The sequence below is a fragment of the Periophthalmus magnuspinnatus genome, chromosome 4 (genome assembly GCF_009829125.3).
Source record: "Periophthalmus magnuspinnatus isolate fPerMag1 chromosome 4, fPerMag1.2.pri, whole genome shotgun sequence".
In the NCBI taxonomy this organism is placed as follows: domain Eukaryota; kingdom Metazoa; phylum Chordata; class Actinopteri; order Gobiiformes; family Gobiidae; genus Periophthalmus; species Periophthalmus magnuspinnatus.
Genome location: NC_047129.1, coordinates 9355570 through 9370276, shown reverse-complemented (window position 1 = coordinate 9370276; position 14707 = coordinate 9355570). Strand labels below are relative to the sequence as shown.

The 14707-nt window shown below is 39.5% G+C and overlaps 1 protein-coding gene across 3 annotated transcripts in view; it reads left to right on the top strand.

Moving 5' to 3' along the window:
• Nucleotides 1-14707, top strand: part of celf5a (cugbp, Elav-like family member 5a) — a 186023-nt gene that overhangs the window by 136033 nt on the left and 35283 nt on the right. For all 3 annotated transcript variants that reach the window (XM_055221581.1, XM_055221582.1, XM_033964907.2), the window contains exons 4-5: nt 4130-4258; nt 7976-8055. In XM_055221581.1, the coding sequence (XP_055077556.1) occupies nt 4130-4258; nt 7976-8055 (209 nt within the window). The remainder of the gene's footprint in view (nt 1-4129; nt 4259-7975; nt 8056-14707) is intronic.

The following is a 14707-nucleotide window of genomic DNA, read 5'->3' as shown; positions in this document are numbered from 1 at the left end:
CAGCTTGAGTAGGGGGCAGAGTTATAGCTAAAGTAAGGGCAGCGGGAGCACAGGGGTTAGTGCACTCTCCCAGTGTATATGGGAGATACGCTCTGGCACAATTCAGGAATATTTGCGCGCGACCCCTCCCCCTTCACCCCTCCGCCTCTCCTCCGACTCATCTCCGCTGCATCCAAGCTTGGAATTTATATTCTCCCTCCAGCAAAAGGAAGGACCATCTTGGCCTTTCATTTTCCAGTTCAGGGCTTTCCTTTTTTTGCAGATAAATGCTCTCCAATCCACCCTGACACATGTCACATTGCATCACTTCCATTTTGATACATAGCCTCTGATCCTGCCACTTGCAATAAGGAGCCTGCGCCAGGGACTCCCCTCCCCAGACAACGCTCTGACATGGCTCATTATTTTAAAGGTGCATCATTGGTGGTTGCAGAGCGCAAAAATCCACACTGGGCACCACCTCCCTGTACTCTCACCGGTCTGGTTCAAATTTTCGGAGAGAAAATTCAGACGGTGCAATCAATAGCTTTGGTGCGAGGATTCACAACACAGCAACAAGGGTTACCAAAAATGAGATTGAAAATTGGGGTCACTCTGAATCAAAAGGCCTACAACAACATGGCACTCAGTAGTACCTCAAAATACTCTGTGTTATTCACCTAGTTTAATAGAGGTTAATTCAATAAGATCCAGTAGGATGATTCACTTAAACTAAACAGAGTGAGCAGCACTGCCAAAACACCACGCGTTTATTATAAATGCTTGATTGTAGAATGATGAATGTTAAGCAGATGTCTTTAATATTTCAGTGCATTTGTGGTTCCATAATGTGAGCACTCTCATTTATTAAAGGTCCTCTATTACGCAAAATTAACTCTTGTGAGCTTTAAGCCATGTTAGAATGTTGTTACTTCATCAAAAACAGACCTGAAGTTGTGTTTTGTTTCATTCACACGCTGAAATGATCCAAATGTGTCTAGTGAAGGTGTCTGAAGTCTAAAAACACAGTGGAGCACTTCCTGTTTTACCACATGACATCACAAGTTGGAGTGTTTTCTGTCTGAGAGAAGAACTCAGCCTAAATATGCAGGGTTTATGTGTTAAATATGTGTGAATAAAACAAAATAAAACTCAGAGTAGTGTAAAAAAAAAAAAAAAAAAGTAGTATTTGAAAACCAGCAGTGCATTGCTTCCTTCGTACGGATGTGGGCATTAGCTTGTGTCCGGGTCACGGTACGACACGTCACCGCACACTCCGCCCTCGTCATGGGACCTCCTGACAGCCCTATGCACCTCCTGGCAGCAAATTATGCCCCTCTCAACCTCCTTGTGGTCAACGCTCCACTCTGAGTCTCACCGCTGCGGCTTCATGGGTCAGAGTTTGAGAAGCGCCCGAACAAAAGGGAAGGCTTTAGTGCGTATGCTGCCGGGAGAAACGCTCTGAACTGTAGCATTAATCATACAGGGCTTGAGCACATCAGTAAACACAGTCTGTCAGGTCAAGGTAAAGATCAGATCCCCAAGCATTTAACAGGACTCAGTAGCATACAGGCTATCTATTGAAAAGTCAGCGTTATTCATGGCATGTCTCCCAGCCTTGGTCGCTCCCACAAGAGAGACAAACTATTGTTCAGTAAAGAGCCAGCTGAAATATTTCTCCGGCTACACAAAAATACACTGGATCAGCAGCAATTAGTAGAGTAAGAAAGAGATAAAGAGAGGAAGGGAGGTCGCGGGGAAGAATGAGAGTGAAAAATGTAGAATCAGCACAAGAAAAGAGGAAAATGTGAAAAGAGGGATGAGGAGAGAAGGAAAAAGAGTGAGTGCAGTGTGGTGTGTAGGAGGAAGAGAGTGTGGGCCCCTGGTGCTTTAAACAGCCAAAGACGTGCTCATTGTCTTGGGCCGGGCTCCGTGTGAGTGTGTGTGTCAGGATTTGAAACCTCTTCATTAGTCCTCCCATTGCCCTCTCCTCGAGCTGCTGACCACTCACTTACCCCCAGCAGCCACAGGAGCGCTCCTGATGGGACTAACGCTGCGTTCGTGTGCTGTGGGACAGTTCGCTTTTTAATCAACTTGGGTATTTTTAAGTGCTTTTAGTTCTCAGCTGTGATTAACCATATTACTCCATTAATCATAGTTAAACAATCACTTGCGGCTTCACCTAAAGGTATTTGTTACATAGCCTACTTAACTGCTTTAATGAATAACTTAAGAAGTCTTGGTTAGTCATGGGTCAGCACTTGCCATAATGGTGTTATGCACTTAGAGTGACCAAAAGTAGAGCGCTTTAAAGGAGACACACTTTGCAGAACTTTTAAGAGCTTTTAACAATATCATAATTGCTTTATGTTCTCATTCACCCACTTTAAAGGTCCTATATTACACAAAATTGACTCCTGTGAGCTGTGAGCCATGTTATAATGCTGTTACCTCATCAAAAACTTATGTGGAGTTTCATTCACAGATGTTTGAGTAGCCCCTTTATTATTAGTCTGCTCAAAATGCTCTGCTCAAAACACCTCGTGATGTCATGAAGCTGCAGTTTTCATGTTAACAGCTCCTTTTACCTTTTGTTCAGTAGAGATCAGCAATTCCTGGGCTGAAATGATCCGAATGGTTCTAGTGAAGGTGTCTAGAGTCTAAAAACCAAAATGGAGCACTTCCTGTATTACCACATGACATCACAAGGTGGAACACGTTGGCTTAAATATGCGGGTTTGTGTGTTAAACGTGTGAATGAAACAAACATAACTCACTGTTTGTGATGAGGAAACAACATTAAAACATAGATCAGAAAATAGTGTAATGTTGGTCCTTTAAGTATTAAGACAGATTTTCTCATGTTTGAGTAATCTTTATTCTTGTGCATTCAAGACAGCATTGCTTCGAAAAATTCCCATATCCCCCTACCCCCATACATGCCCACTGCAGCAGCATGATCACAATAACAACTTTTGATGACATATTACTGAAGTGAATATAGATGATAAACGATAATATTGCAACCAAACCATAAAACAGAATTATGTCCAAACAGGTATTCTTAATGTACAATAATGTTAACAATATGAACTGCAATAAATAAATAACACAATTCAAGACTTAAGTAGTTAGTTTGTGTCTATCATGAGTCCTAGAAATTCGTACAGCTCAAATCTCATTGTAGTCCAAAAAAATAACAAAACTTTTCCCACTAGTGCAGGAAACAGTACCCACAATCAATTTTCATGTATTTAACGATAGTATTTAGTATATATATATATATATATATATATATATATATATATATATATATATATATATATATACATATACAGTATGTATATATATATATATATATATATATATATATATATATATATATATATATATATATATATATATATATATATATATATATATATATATATATATATATATATATATATATATATATATATATATATATATATATATATGAGATCCACGGGTGTCATCAACTGTAACCAGATACATGAACCAGACAAAGGCATAATTTTTCTTCTTTGAGAGATTCATTTCAGACAAAGCCATTTTTAATAGATGGAAATATCAGAAGCATTATAGTGAGATTATTCTTAAATGTTGTTTTCTTCTTCCTAATGCCGTTCTCTTTTTTGAGCAAACATGAAGACGAATGAATGCAATTTGTAATCAATTTTGTATTACTGTAGTGTAAGCCTTTTTGTTTTGTTATGCTTTTCATTAGCTTATACAGTGCAAAGATACAAAAATGTAATATTTAATGTCACGATCTGTTGATAAGGGCTGGTCCAATCATTGATTTATAGTCTCATGGGTCTCATGGCCCGTGCTGCATTATGTGTTACTTTAAAGCCACAAAATGAAAGAGTTTATTCAGTGTTGTCAGTGTAAGCAGAGCAAATTGCCCCTCTGACTCTTGTACATGTTCACATTTATTTTCTACCTCATCTGATTGCCCATAAACACCAAACAAACCGCAGAAGAAAACCCAGTGCCACTCATGCTAAAACGGCTCTTATTATGTATACAGCCACTCCACATTCATCTCTTCAAATGCATTCTGTTTACTTCCCTTAAGCTCAAAGTTCTGAGTTCACCTCTTGTTTTTTTCCTATGTGTTTTTCAGAAGACAGGAAGTTGTTTGTGGGAATGCTAAACAAACAGCAGACAGAGGAAGACGTCTACCGCCTCTTCGAACCCTATGGAGTGATCGAGGAGTGCACGGTCCTAAGAGGTCCTGATGGAAACAGCAAAGGTAGGAACCATCGCACACTTGTCAACTTCATTTAGGTCAGGCTGCACAACTGACAGCTTTTTCCCCACGGTTTGAAAGTACATGTGACATATGCATCAGATGTGGGTCAGACAGCATTCTCATATAATTAGTCAAATTTTGTATGTGTCAATCTTCCAGGTATATATAAATTAGCTGGTTGTATCAGATATATTTTGATTGATGTATGGGATTTTTAATGAGGAGTGAAGTTGAGAAATCCTTGGTTTGACTTTGCCGTAGTTTATTGAAGTGAGAAAAACACTGTCTTGATAAATATCAGATATCGCTTATTTCATTTTAAATTCAAATTAAAGGTTCTGTGCCTGATTTTTTCTGTCTTAAAATGGGAAAAACAACACTAGTTCATTTGAAATAGTTTGCAGTGGTCCAGAGTACTTCCTCACTTACTTGCATGCATTCCAAGCATCTTATTCACTATGAGTTTATAAGCGCTTTTCACAACTTTCAGAGGCCACAGAGGAGTTTTACCGTGATGGTAAAGCTAACAACAACAATAAAATGCTTTGTAATTAGATGCAGACAGCACGCAGAGGACTTATTTGCACCTCAAGAGCTGCTTATACATTATATCTGTTCTGGGGCAAGACAGATTTTGCTCAACATGGGAAAAAATGTGGTCCTTTAAAGTTACATTTTTCTTTATTAATTTTTTATCTCTTTTATGATGGTTTATACAATTTGGAGAAATCAATAGGTCGTTTTTTTTCTTTTTTATAGGATATAGGCCTACATTGAATCTTGACCATTTTGCAATAGAATCAGGGCCTTGGCAGAGGGCTTTACTCCATGCAGTACTGTTTTTTTTCTTCATACACCAATACACCTTTATACTGTGTGTTCAGGAAGTTACAAAGTGCTGTACTCAGGACCCTCAAAGTCCAATTTCTTTTAAGTCTGTTCAAACTTTAATGGGATAATAGTGAATTCTTTTGTTTAAAGTTTCCTAAAATAGATCATTCATAGTAAAGGCATGGTTTCACCTTTTTTTTCTTTCTTTTTTTTTTACACAGAATAAAACATCTCGGCGAAGATAAAAGGCGTTATTGGAAAAATGTCAGTGGTATAAAAATGCTGAGTCATCAAATTGTAGTTCACCATTTATTTTGCATTTGTCTCAGATTTTCTTTTATCTGCCTCAGCTGGCCAGCACATTGCAAATGACATTTTTTAATAAAGAAAGGTGAATCAATACTCAGAAATACTTACTAGTCTGTATATCTCCAAATGTATCTAAAAAAGAACTTTTCTTTTGCTAATAAAAAATCAAATTGAAAATCTGTATCTATTAAAGCTCTCTCTCTCCTTTAACAGAATTAGTTCACTTCTGTCTAAAATGGCTGCGCTGACCCGTACAGTATAGGTTGGACCACTGTACCAGTGATATCTCCCAGGCTTTTCAGGACAGCCAAACTTTGGGAGACAAGAATTCCCTTTGACATGCGGCAAAGAGCAGAGGGACGAGTGGTTTTTCATGTCTCCAAAGCCTATTCCCCGGTCAGCGCTTATGGAAATTGTTGTGGAATTATATCTATGGGGGTTTGAAGTTGTGAGTTGGCGGTTTTGGGGGGGGGGGAGAAAAGGAGCAATGGATGTCAAAACAATTCAAGTGCCCAACTGCAAGGACGGGAGCAGTGGAAGTAACATTTGTGGTATCTGTGCTATGGGTGAAATGAATGTATGCTCACTTAAAATATGATATAAAGAGTAAAGGCACGTAAATCAAGCAAAACATTATGACCACTGTCAGGGAATAGCACACATTACATGTTTGTTTGCTTTTTTATTATAGCAATGATGATATTTAGATATGATAAAATGGAAGAAATTAAGACTTTTTAAAGACTTTTTTAATTAATTTTGCTGCCATTTAAAATAGTTATCTGTTCTAATTTTGCAACTGTCCAGATCAGCAATTGCTTTATTATTAATTTCTCAATTTCCCACCTCTTGTCACGGTTTGATATAGGACCCAAACGCAGAACAGAAGGGCTGGTAGGTGAGCTGGGGAGGCAGGTGAGCAGGTAGGAAGGATCTGAGTACAGAAAAAACAGTTTCAACAAAAAAAATCTGAAATATCAAAAAACAAACAAACAAAAAAGCTAAGTGAAAGTGAAGAACTACTAACTAATAATGTCAAACAAAGTAGCAAGGAGTGGCTGTCGAGCTGCTCTTTTTATACTGAGGTGGGGTGTAGATGGAAGCTGGGTGTACATCCTGTAGCCACACCCAGAGCGGAGGAGACGGATGACACAGAGGATGAGAAAATATAAGAATTTAAATGAGTTTGACAAGGCCTTAATTGTAGTTAGACGACCTACTCAGAGCATCTCTTGATTACGGGTCATGTAGAGTTTTTAATGTATAGTCAGATTGCACACCGTTTGCCTCATATAGACTAAATGGTGGTAATATTATGCTTGATTAGTATAGGTGAATCTTGAACATTTGAAGTGACTATTTTATGTCAGGTGGTTGTGTCACTTATAATGAACCTGTGCGATAGAATGGAAAACGTGCCTTGTAGGTTGCTCTGGTTGATATCAGAGTCCTTATCGAGGTCAGGATGGTAGTGGTTTGACAGCTGAATGGGCGTCTGGATTGGCCGCTGTTCACCACGGTATAAGCCCATTAAGGGTCTAAGAATGTCAGCACGGCCGGGTCAAGGAGGATAAATGATAAGGGGAATAAAGTATGAAATATTTAATAAGAACAGAGAAGAAAGTTGAAAAGAAGTGAAATGGGGTGTTATTACAAGGGCCCACAGCGGCTCAGTCCCTGGACCCAGGTGCAGCTGCAAACCTTATTTCCTCTCACATCATTCTGGGCCAGATTTTCACTCATCTTTTACATGTGCGCTCTGTGTGCTTGGCTCTCTCTGCTTCTCCTAACACAGTTTGGAGACGTGACTTTATTTCATATTACTTTCTATACTTTCTGTTTGACCTGAATTGTTCAAGGCCAGAGCTAATAAATTATGTTTATATATTCCCTAATGACTAAAAATGATTAATTTACCTCTGCTGATTACAATCACATTTTCAATCAAATTATAGTTTCTAGGTTGTGTTCAAGTCTAAATGGAGGGCAGGGCATCTGAAGTAAAACTCATGGCCATTTAATCTTACTGCATGTTGGGAAAACTGAATCGTGTTCTTTCAGTATTTTGCAAAGGAATAAATCAAGCATTTAGCCCTGAACTATAAGATTCCTGGTTCAGGACTTCCTGGACACTTGAATATTCTTTACCATTCAAAAAGATGAAAGTCAGTATGGACAGAACAGAAGAATGTCAGCAGACTCTTTGTTCAGAGCTTTTGGACTTTTTCATTTTCACTCTATTGATTGGAACGTGTCGCTGCGGGGGCAATATGGAACTGTTATCCTCTTTTAGAAAACGCTATAAGATTATCCAGTTTAGCCAGCTTTTAATATGCACAGACAGGCATGTGGTGCTAAATAGCATGCTTTTCTGCTTCATCAGTGCAATGTTTAGCCCGCAGCTCCTGCCTGCTTGTCTGCTCGCCTAATACCCAGACCGGGACAGCCTGCTGAGCACTCACTATCTCGCTCCGCACACTCATTTTTAGGGTGTCAACTATAATTTACTATCTATTATTACAGTATCAAGAATGTAACAACAAATTGAATACATCTGATGTGTGTCCTCTTTTCCAGGTTGTGCCTTTGTCAAGTTCTCCACACACACCGAGGCTCAGTCTGCAATCAGTGCCCTCCACGGCAGCCAAACCATGCCCGTGAGTACAGCTCCTATGTTATTCTCACATGCATTAACAGGGTGACGTAGGGGAACAAGAGCATGTATGCAGTCTGCAGCACCCAACACTGGAGCCACGCACTGTAGAAACCCCACTGCAGATATACTGTGCAAGAGTTTCAAAGAGTTATTATCAGGGACTAAAATTAGCCCAAATCAGGACTAATTCATAAAGCAGGGATTAACCTAGAAATGGCTCACAAAATGAACTGCACCATGATTTAAAATAGTCAAAATCTCCATACAAACCATGTCTAAAACAGGCACCAAACCATGTCCAACCCGGGATTACCCATGTATAAACAAGGCCGTAAACACTAGTGGTTTGCATTTAATTTATTATGAATGAATATTGCACTAAGTCACTTTTCTGGTGGAGGCGGCTTGTCTGAATGGAGATGTTAGCTTTGCCAAAGATGTTTTAGATGGAATTAAACTACCTTGCATTAATTCAGTAAGATGTTTTGATCGCTTAATACATAAAAAAAACTTGCTTTCTTACTGTGAACGGGCTTGCATCTCCACTGATCTGATTTGTAACCGGTTTGTCTCAAAGGATCGATAAGTTTAATAGTGTACTGTAATGCGTACTGTGAAACTTTCCAGGCAAAGCAATAAAGATACCAGGTGGCAGACCCTTCACCAGAAAAGTTATGCTGCACACATTAAAGAGTACCAAATATATCACTTGATTTTCATAGTTTGAGCAGCCCTGATGTAGATATAGAAACTGACTGAAGAGATTCCTTATCATTTTAGAGAATTTTGTGGCCCTGAACTAGAAGAATGCACTGTATATAATGGATTCTTTACCCTGTCTCCCTAAGGTTCTAAACTTACCCACAAACTTTGAATTGCCTCATAGAAAAAAACACCTCATAAATGTCGCCGCTTTGGAAAACAAATTGACGCTACCAGAAATAACCCTTCGTCTCTTTGATTTACATGGTACTTTTTATACAACAAAATTCCTAATCTGATTTCCCAGATAAAACTGTTTAGGATGATAATTGAATTTGGGGTGAGTCATCAATCAGTAGTTCTGCTTGCATAATCAGCGAATATAACTCCAACGTGAGATTACATTTGGCTCTTATGTAAGCGCGCCTCTGTGTCCTCTGCATTCGCTCTGTATTGGATTTACTATGGGCATAGAGAGGGTGCTCATTTGTATGTGCCGACTGCTGCCTCATGCATAGTCCCTGTGTACCTGATGGTGTCACAATAAAACTGACTGACTTTGCACTCCAGGCCAGAGTGATTCTCCCTGACAACACACACAGTCACGTCTTCGCAGCTTTTGTACAAATCCATAATTTAATAAACAAAACTGTGACTTGTGATTTGTAGCAAAATTGTGTTATGGAAATTGTTTTTTTGTGGCTGTAGCGTTACCACTAGACGAAAGAATTATTGATGAAACATGTATACTGCTAGTACTTGTGCTGCTACTTCTACAAATACAGCTGGATTTTACGTTTTCGTTCTACTACCTTTTCACATACTCTTAAAGTACAGCTAACATTGTTTTCTAGTATATCGACGTAATCCCTCATTCACTCTGGTGTTGTCCATGGTCCATTGAAACCAATTAATTACCATCAAATTGAAACACAATTTGAAGTCAATGAATTGCAAACACTGCAGTTATTAAGGTATTAAAATGTCTGGCAAACAACAAAATATTTACATTCTGGTAAAAATGTGCTAATTCTGCATTTTAGAACTCGACAAGCAAACTGGGATGTTTGAACTTCTTGTAATAGTTTTGAAGTTTATTGTTCAGTCTTCTCAGTCTAATAATAACTGTTCTCTGACAATTATTATTAGAAAGAAACATCCTACTTTGCAATTATTACTGTTTGCAAACATAGAATATTGGTCAAATGGATTAGTAGCACTCTGTCTTACCCAGGAAAACACATGGCTTCATTGGTGAATGTGCTCCATTTGTACTATTTCTGTCCCCAAATGTACCCATGAGCAAATGAGGTGAGAGAGAAGAGTGAAATGTGCTTGATCCCCGTTTAGGGTCATATTTTCTCCATTAATATTACCACTACTGCAAGTTATTCATTTAAGGTAAAATACACTCTGTTGTCCTTAAAAACTCTACTGCATTTGACCCATCTTACAATGTCATGAAGACAACCTGTCAGGAACAGTGCTGTGCAGGGCTTGGGGAACAGTCTTCAACTCTTGAGGCGGGATAGGTGGTTGTAGGAATAGCTTATTGAGCAGGTTTAGGTTGATGAGTCTATGAGTATAAGTAGGGCCTTCTGGCTGTGAGGCTGGAATACCATTGCATTGATTCATGCATAGATTCATGGCCAGCTCTGTCTACCTTATGTTGTCTTAATAAAAGCCAACTTACTTTGCTCTCCAGAGCAGAACAGAGCTATTCTCCCTGACATCGGGCAGGTGGACACAAAGTCACATTCTGTATTATTTTATCTTCATTTTTCTGTTTCGGCCCCCACACACACAGACCCTGAACTCTCTCCAACCCTATCTTGCAGGTGTTGTGTTTCACCCGATGATTTCATTATTAATGGCTACCAGTATGTGGCTCGGGAGAGGAAATGCAAAGAGAAGCACTGGGAAGCCAGCTGTGTGCCATTTTGCTTCAACCTTTGTGTCATCTAAGTGCAAATAAGTGTAGGTCATGAGGAAAGAGTGGTGGAGTGGCCGGCTCTGCACAGATATGCATACACCCTCCTCTGGTGTTGCTCCATCCTCGGTCTGCGCGAGCTCTATGCCCTCTCTCGTCTCTCGTTGGCAGCCTCTCGGGATATTAGGCAATAGACTTGTTTACTCCACCTTTCACCACATTGGCTGCTGAATTATTCATCTATTTATAAGCAGGGGGCCGAGGCAATGGGAGGGAGGAGGGAGAGAGGGAGGGACAGACACAGGCAGACGGCGAACGGAGTGAATGGACAGGATTTATACCTCCTGCTTTGCTAAATTGATTATAGAAATCTGATCAGCATCTCATATCCTGTGGCTGCTGGAGGAGAGGACAGCGCGCGGCTGCCTGGCTGAGATTAGCGGACCACCAGTAGGCCATTACACCTCAGCGGGCGCCGCTATTCGGAGCGTGTCCATCAATGCGGAGATCCTGGAAACCCTCTGGACCGTACATCCTGTTGATTACAGCAGACGTGCCGCCAATGTCAACAGGAACAGAGAAGAGAAACGCATCGTCTTAATGTCACATGGGTCTGGGTGCTTTGAGTTGAACTTTATCAGAGGCAGAATAGGACTAAAAGAAGACAGAGCCGACAGGAGAGCAGCCTAAGCCGCTTCGTCTGGGCCTAATATTAACCCAGCTGAGCTGTGGCAAGATTTGGACTTTGGCATTATTCAGCTCCACAGGGGTCTGTGTTCCTTTTGTCCCTGAGCGCACTTTAGTCTCACTGCTGCTTTCACTGTCTCTGGAGAAGGTCACTGGCCTGCCCTGCAGAGTCAGGGAAACAATAAAAAACATTCTGACAGATTCTATTTGTGCAGAAAATGACACCAAAGGGAATCATTTTACTATTCATTACAGGTCATCAGTCAGTAATGGTTTTATTGTTCTAGTGATCTGTTTTTCTTAAAAATGTACATTTGAAATGGACTTTGTGAGATAATATGTAATGGAGATTGACAGACACAAAGAAGTAAGACTTCTGTCAGATCTCAGTGGCTCAGGATTGTCTTCACCATTATTAGACCAGTCAGTTAAAAGCTCCACAGAGAACATGACAACAATAGCTTATTGAAACTTGAAGCTGTTGGGATATTTGAATCATATTATTGGTACTGAAGTTGATGTAACTGCCACACTCTCATTCAGTATGTTTGTACATTTGGAATACTTGTTTATGATTATGCCTATACTGCTACAGTTACCCCATACCACTGCTAATACATTCTAATATCACTAAATATTTAGGTGAAGGTGGAAAACTTGATGATTTCAACCAAAATTTTAACACTTTATCATATTTACGTTCTTTGAAAAAAAGTATGATGCCAGTCTCCTTATCCATGTCTGCATATATGGCGTGCGTGCCTGGTCCATACACACTGTCTAAAAACAGAAACACTTTGCATATAGAATGATTGTATGAAGCCAGTGGAACATGCATGCATACGATTCCTCCATGTGCCTCTCTGTTTCACTGTCACATGCTTGTACAGCCACGGGCCAGGGTCAAAGGCTCCCTGACTGATCTCATTTTCCACATCGCACCACTTCAGCTGCATACATTTGTGTTATTCATGCGCTGTGGCAGTGCTGGGCATTTTGTATGGATCTTATATATATGCGACATCCTGAAGGAGATAGAAGAAATCTGCATGATGTGTCTACGCATCTCTATGGATATGCTCTGGAGTCTATTGGTTTGTCACATATGAAACTTGATGTATTTTACACACCGTCATTTTCCTAGGCCCCCTCATCCTCCTCCTCCTTCTCCTCCTCCTCCTCCTCCTCCTCCTCCTCTCTGTGTCCATTTTTTTCTGTCACGCCGCCACAGCTCAGAATGCGAGAGGCTCAATTAAAGATTTAAACGCCAGAGCTGTAAAGCAAATTGCTGGGATCCAACCGGGCCGTGTAGGGAGGGAAGTCACGGAATAAGAAAAAAAATATCTTATGTGAGCATTGGGAGTGTGCAGGTCAAGTCCCTCAGTCCAAGCGCAAGTTAGATTATTCCACGACTGGAGGTACAACAACTGGAGTGGGATGAGGGAAAGATAAGAATAGACCCAAGCAAATGAGCTAAAGTTTGCACAGAGGGGAAAGAGGGAGTGATTGATTCCTGAGCTGTTTCCACACACACACAGGCACACAAACACACACACACACACACACACCCCCACACACGCACACACACATGGCAGACTTGTGTTTGTGTGGTGAGATTTAACCAAACGGCAATCAATATGTCATTGCCTTAAAAGATAATGAAAGGAAGGAGAGAATAGAAACAAGCCTCCGGACCACTTCAGCGGGACCCCTGAAGAGAAGAAAACCAAATTTCAACTAATGACTACAAGATATTAAAGATATGTTGTGTTTAAATACTTAGGGGTCTGGGTAAAAGACAGACAACAGTAAAATGAAGTTCCGAGGCGCTCTTTAATGTTATTATTGTACGAGATAATGGATCTTAATTTTGCTTCTTGTAGCTTATCGTTTTCATTTAGTTTAATTTAGCGCTAATTTTGAAATGCCTTATGCAACACTTTCTCTTTTAAAGGCAGTGCCAAAAAAGCTGCATCTTTGCCGCTACAAATGAGGTTTTAATTTTTGGTCTGCTAGCAAGAAAATCTGATTGTGAAAGTGTTGCATTTTTACATAAGGTCTATGATTTAATTCTAACAAAAAATATCTATATAGTCTTCAGAATAAAGACCCACATTTCTCCCAGTAATAATAATAATAGCAACAACTTTAATTAGCCTTGAAGTGGAGGTTTTATGCAAAATCTATTTTTGGAGCAATTTTTGGAGCGTTCTACCATTTTATAACTTTTTGTTCCTCATCAAAAACATGCCTAAGGACGTTTTAGATTACATCCATGCATGTTTGAGTAATCTAGGGATCTCTCCCAGGTATGCAGTATTATTCTGTCCGATGCTCCGCCCACAAGCCTATGTCGCCCGTGCTCCCTCATGGCAGTTTTCCATACATATACAGGATGTACAGGTACATGTACAGGATACAAAAAATAGAACATTTTCAAAACAATAAAAGGGAAAATAGTGATCTGCATATGTTTAGTGTTAGTAATTAATACCCCATAGTGCTATAACCCCTCTTTATGAAGCATGAACAAAGACTTTATTCATAATGAACAGTTAAGGAATGGTTTATTAAGAATGATTCAGGCTTAGTAACTATTAAAGTAAGGGTTTAGTGTTAGTATTTGGGATTAGGGTAAATATTAAGTAGTTACTAAGCATGAATTAATCTTAAACTATTTGTTCATTATAATTTCAGTATTTCTTCATGCTTTATTAAGGCTGATCAGGTGTGGTTATTATGACCTTTTCCCATTATAAAGGAAGCCATTGTCTGAATTATATTGAATAGTGAGAATATTGATGTTCAGCCAGTCAGGGCTAAAGAAAGAGAAATAGGTTGTATCACACAAAAGTTTTATTATTCCCAACCTTTAGCTAATCACTTTTACCAAGGCATTTGTTGAGGCAAACCTCCAGCCGTTTCAGAAGAATGTCAAATTGTGCCTAATGCACTCTGTAGTCCTGTGTCTAGGCTAGTTACAATCATGATAATAGTATCACCAGCTTAAATCAAAGTTAAATATTGTTGTGATTCTAGGCGGCATGTGGCAAAAGCCCCTCTCAACAAATGAAATAACTCGTTTGATAAGTTGTGGCACAATTTGATAAGCTATCTGAGTGGATTATAGTTTGGACTATGGTGCAAACCCATGCAGCTTTATTGCCATTACAGACTGATGAAGAGATAAAAGTGTAGAAAAGTAGTTTCACTGTCATTACTTCATCACAGTCAGTACATTAGTGACACCAGCCACACTTCTGAGCTAATCATTTTCATCTAAAAGACAGAATATCAATGCAGCTAATCTAAATCCCTCATGGTGTTCGTGTAT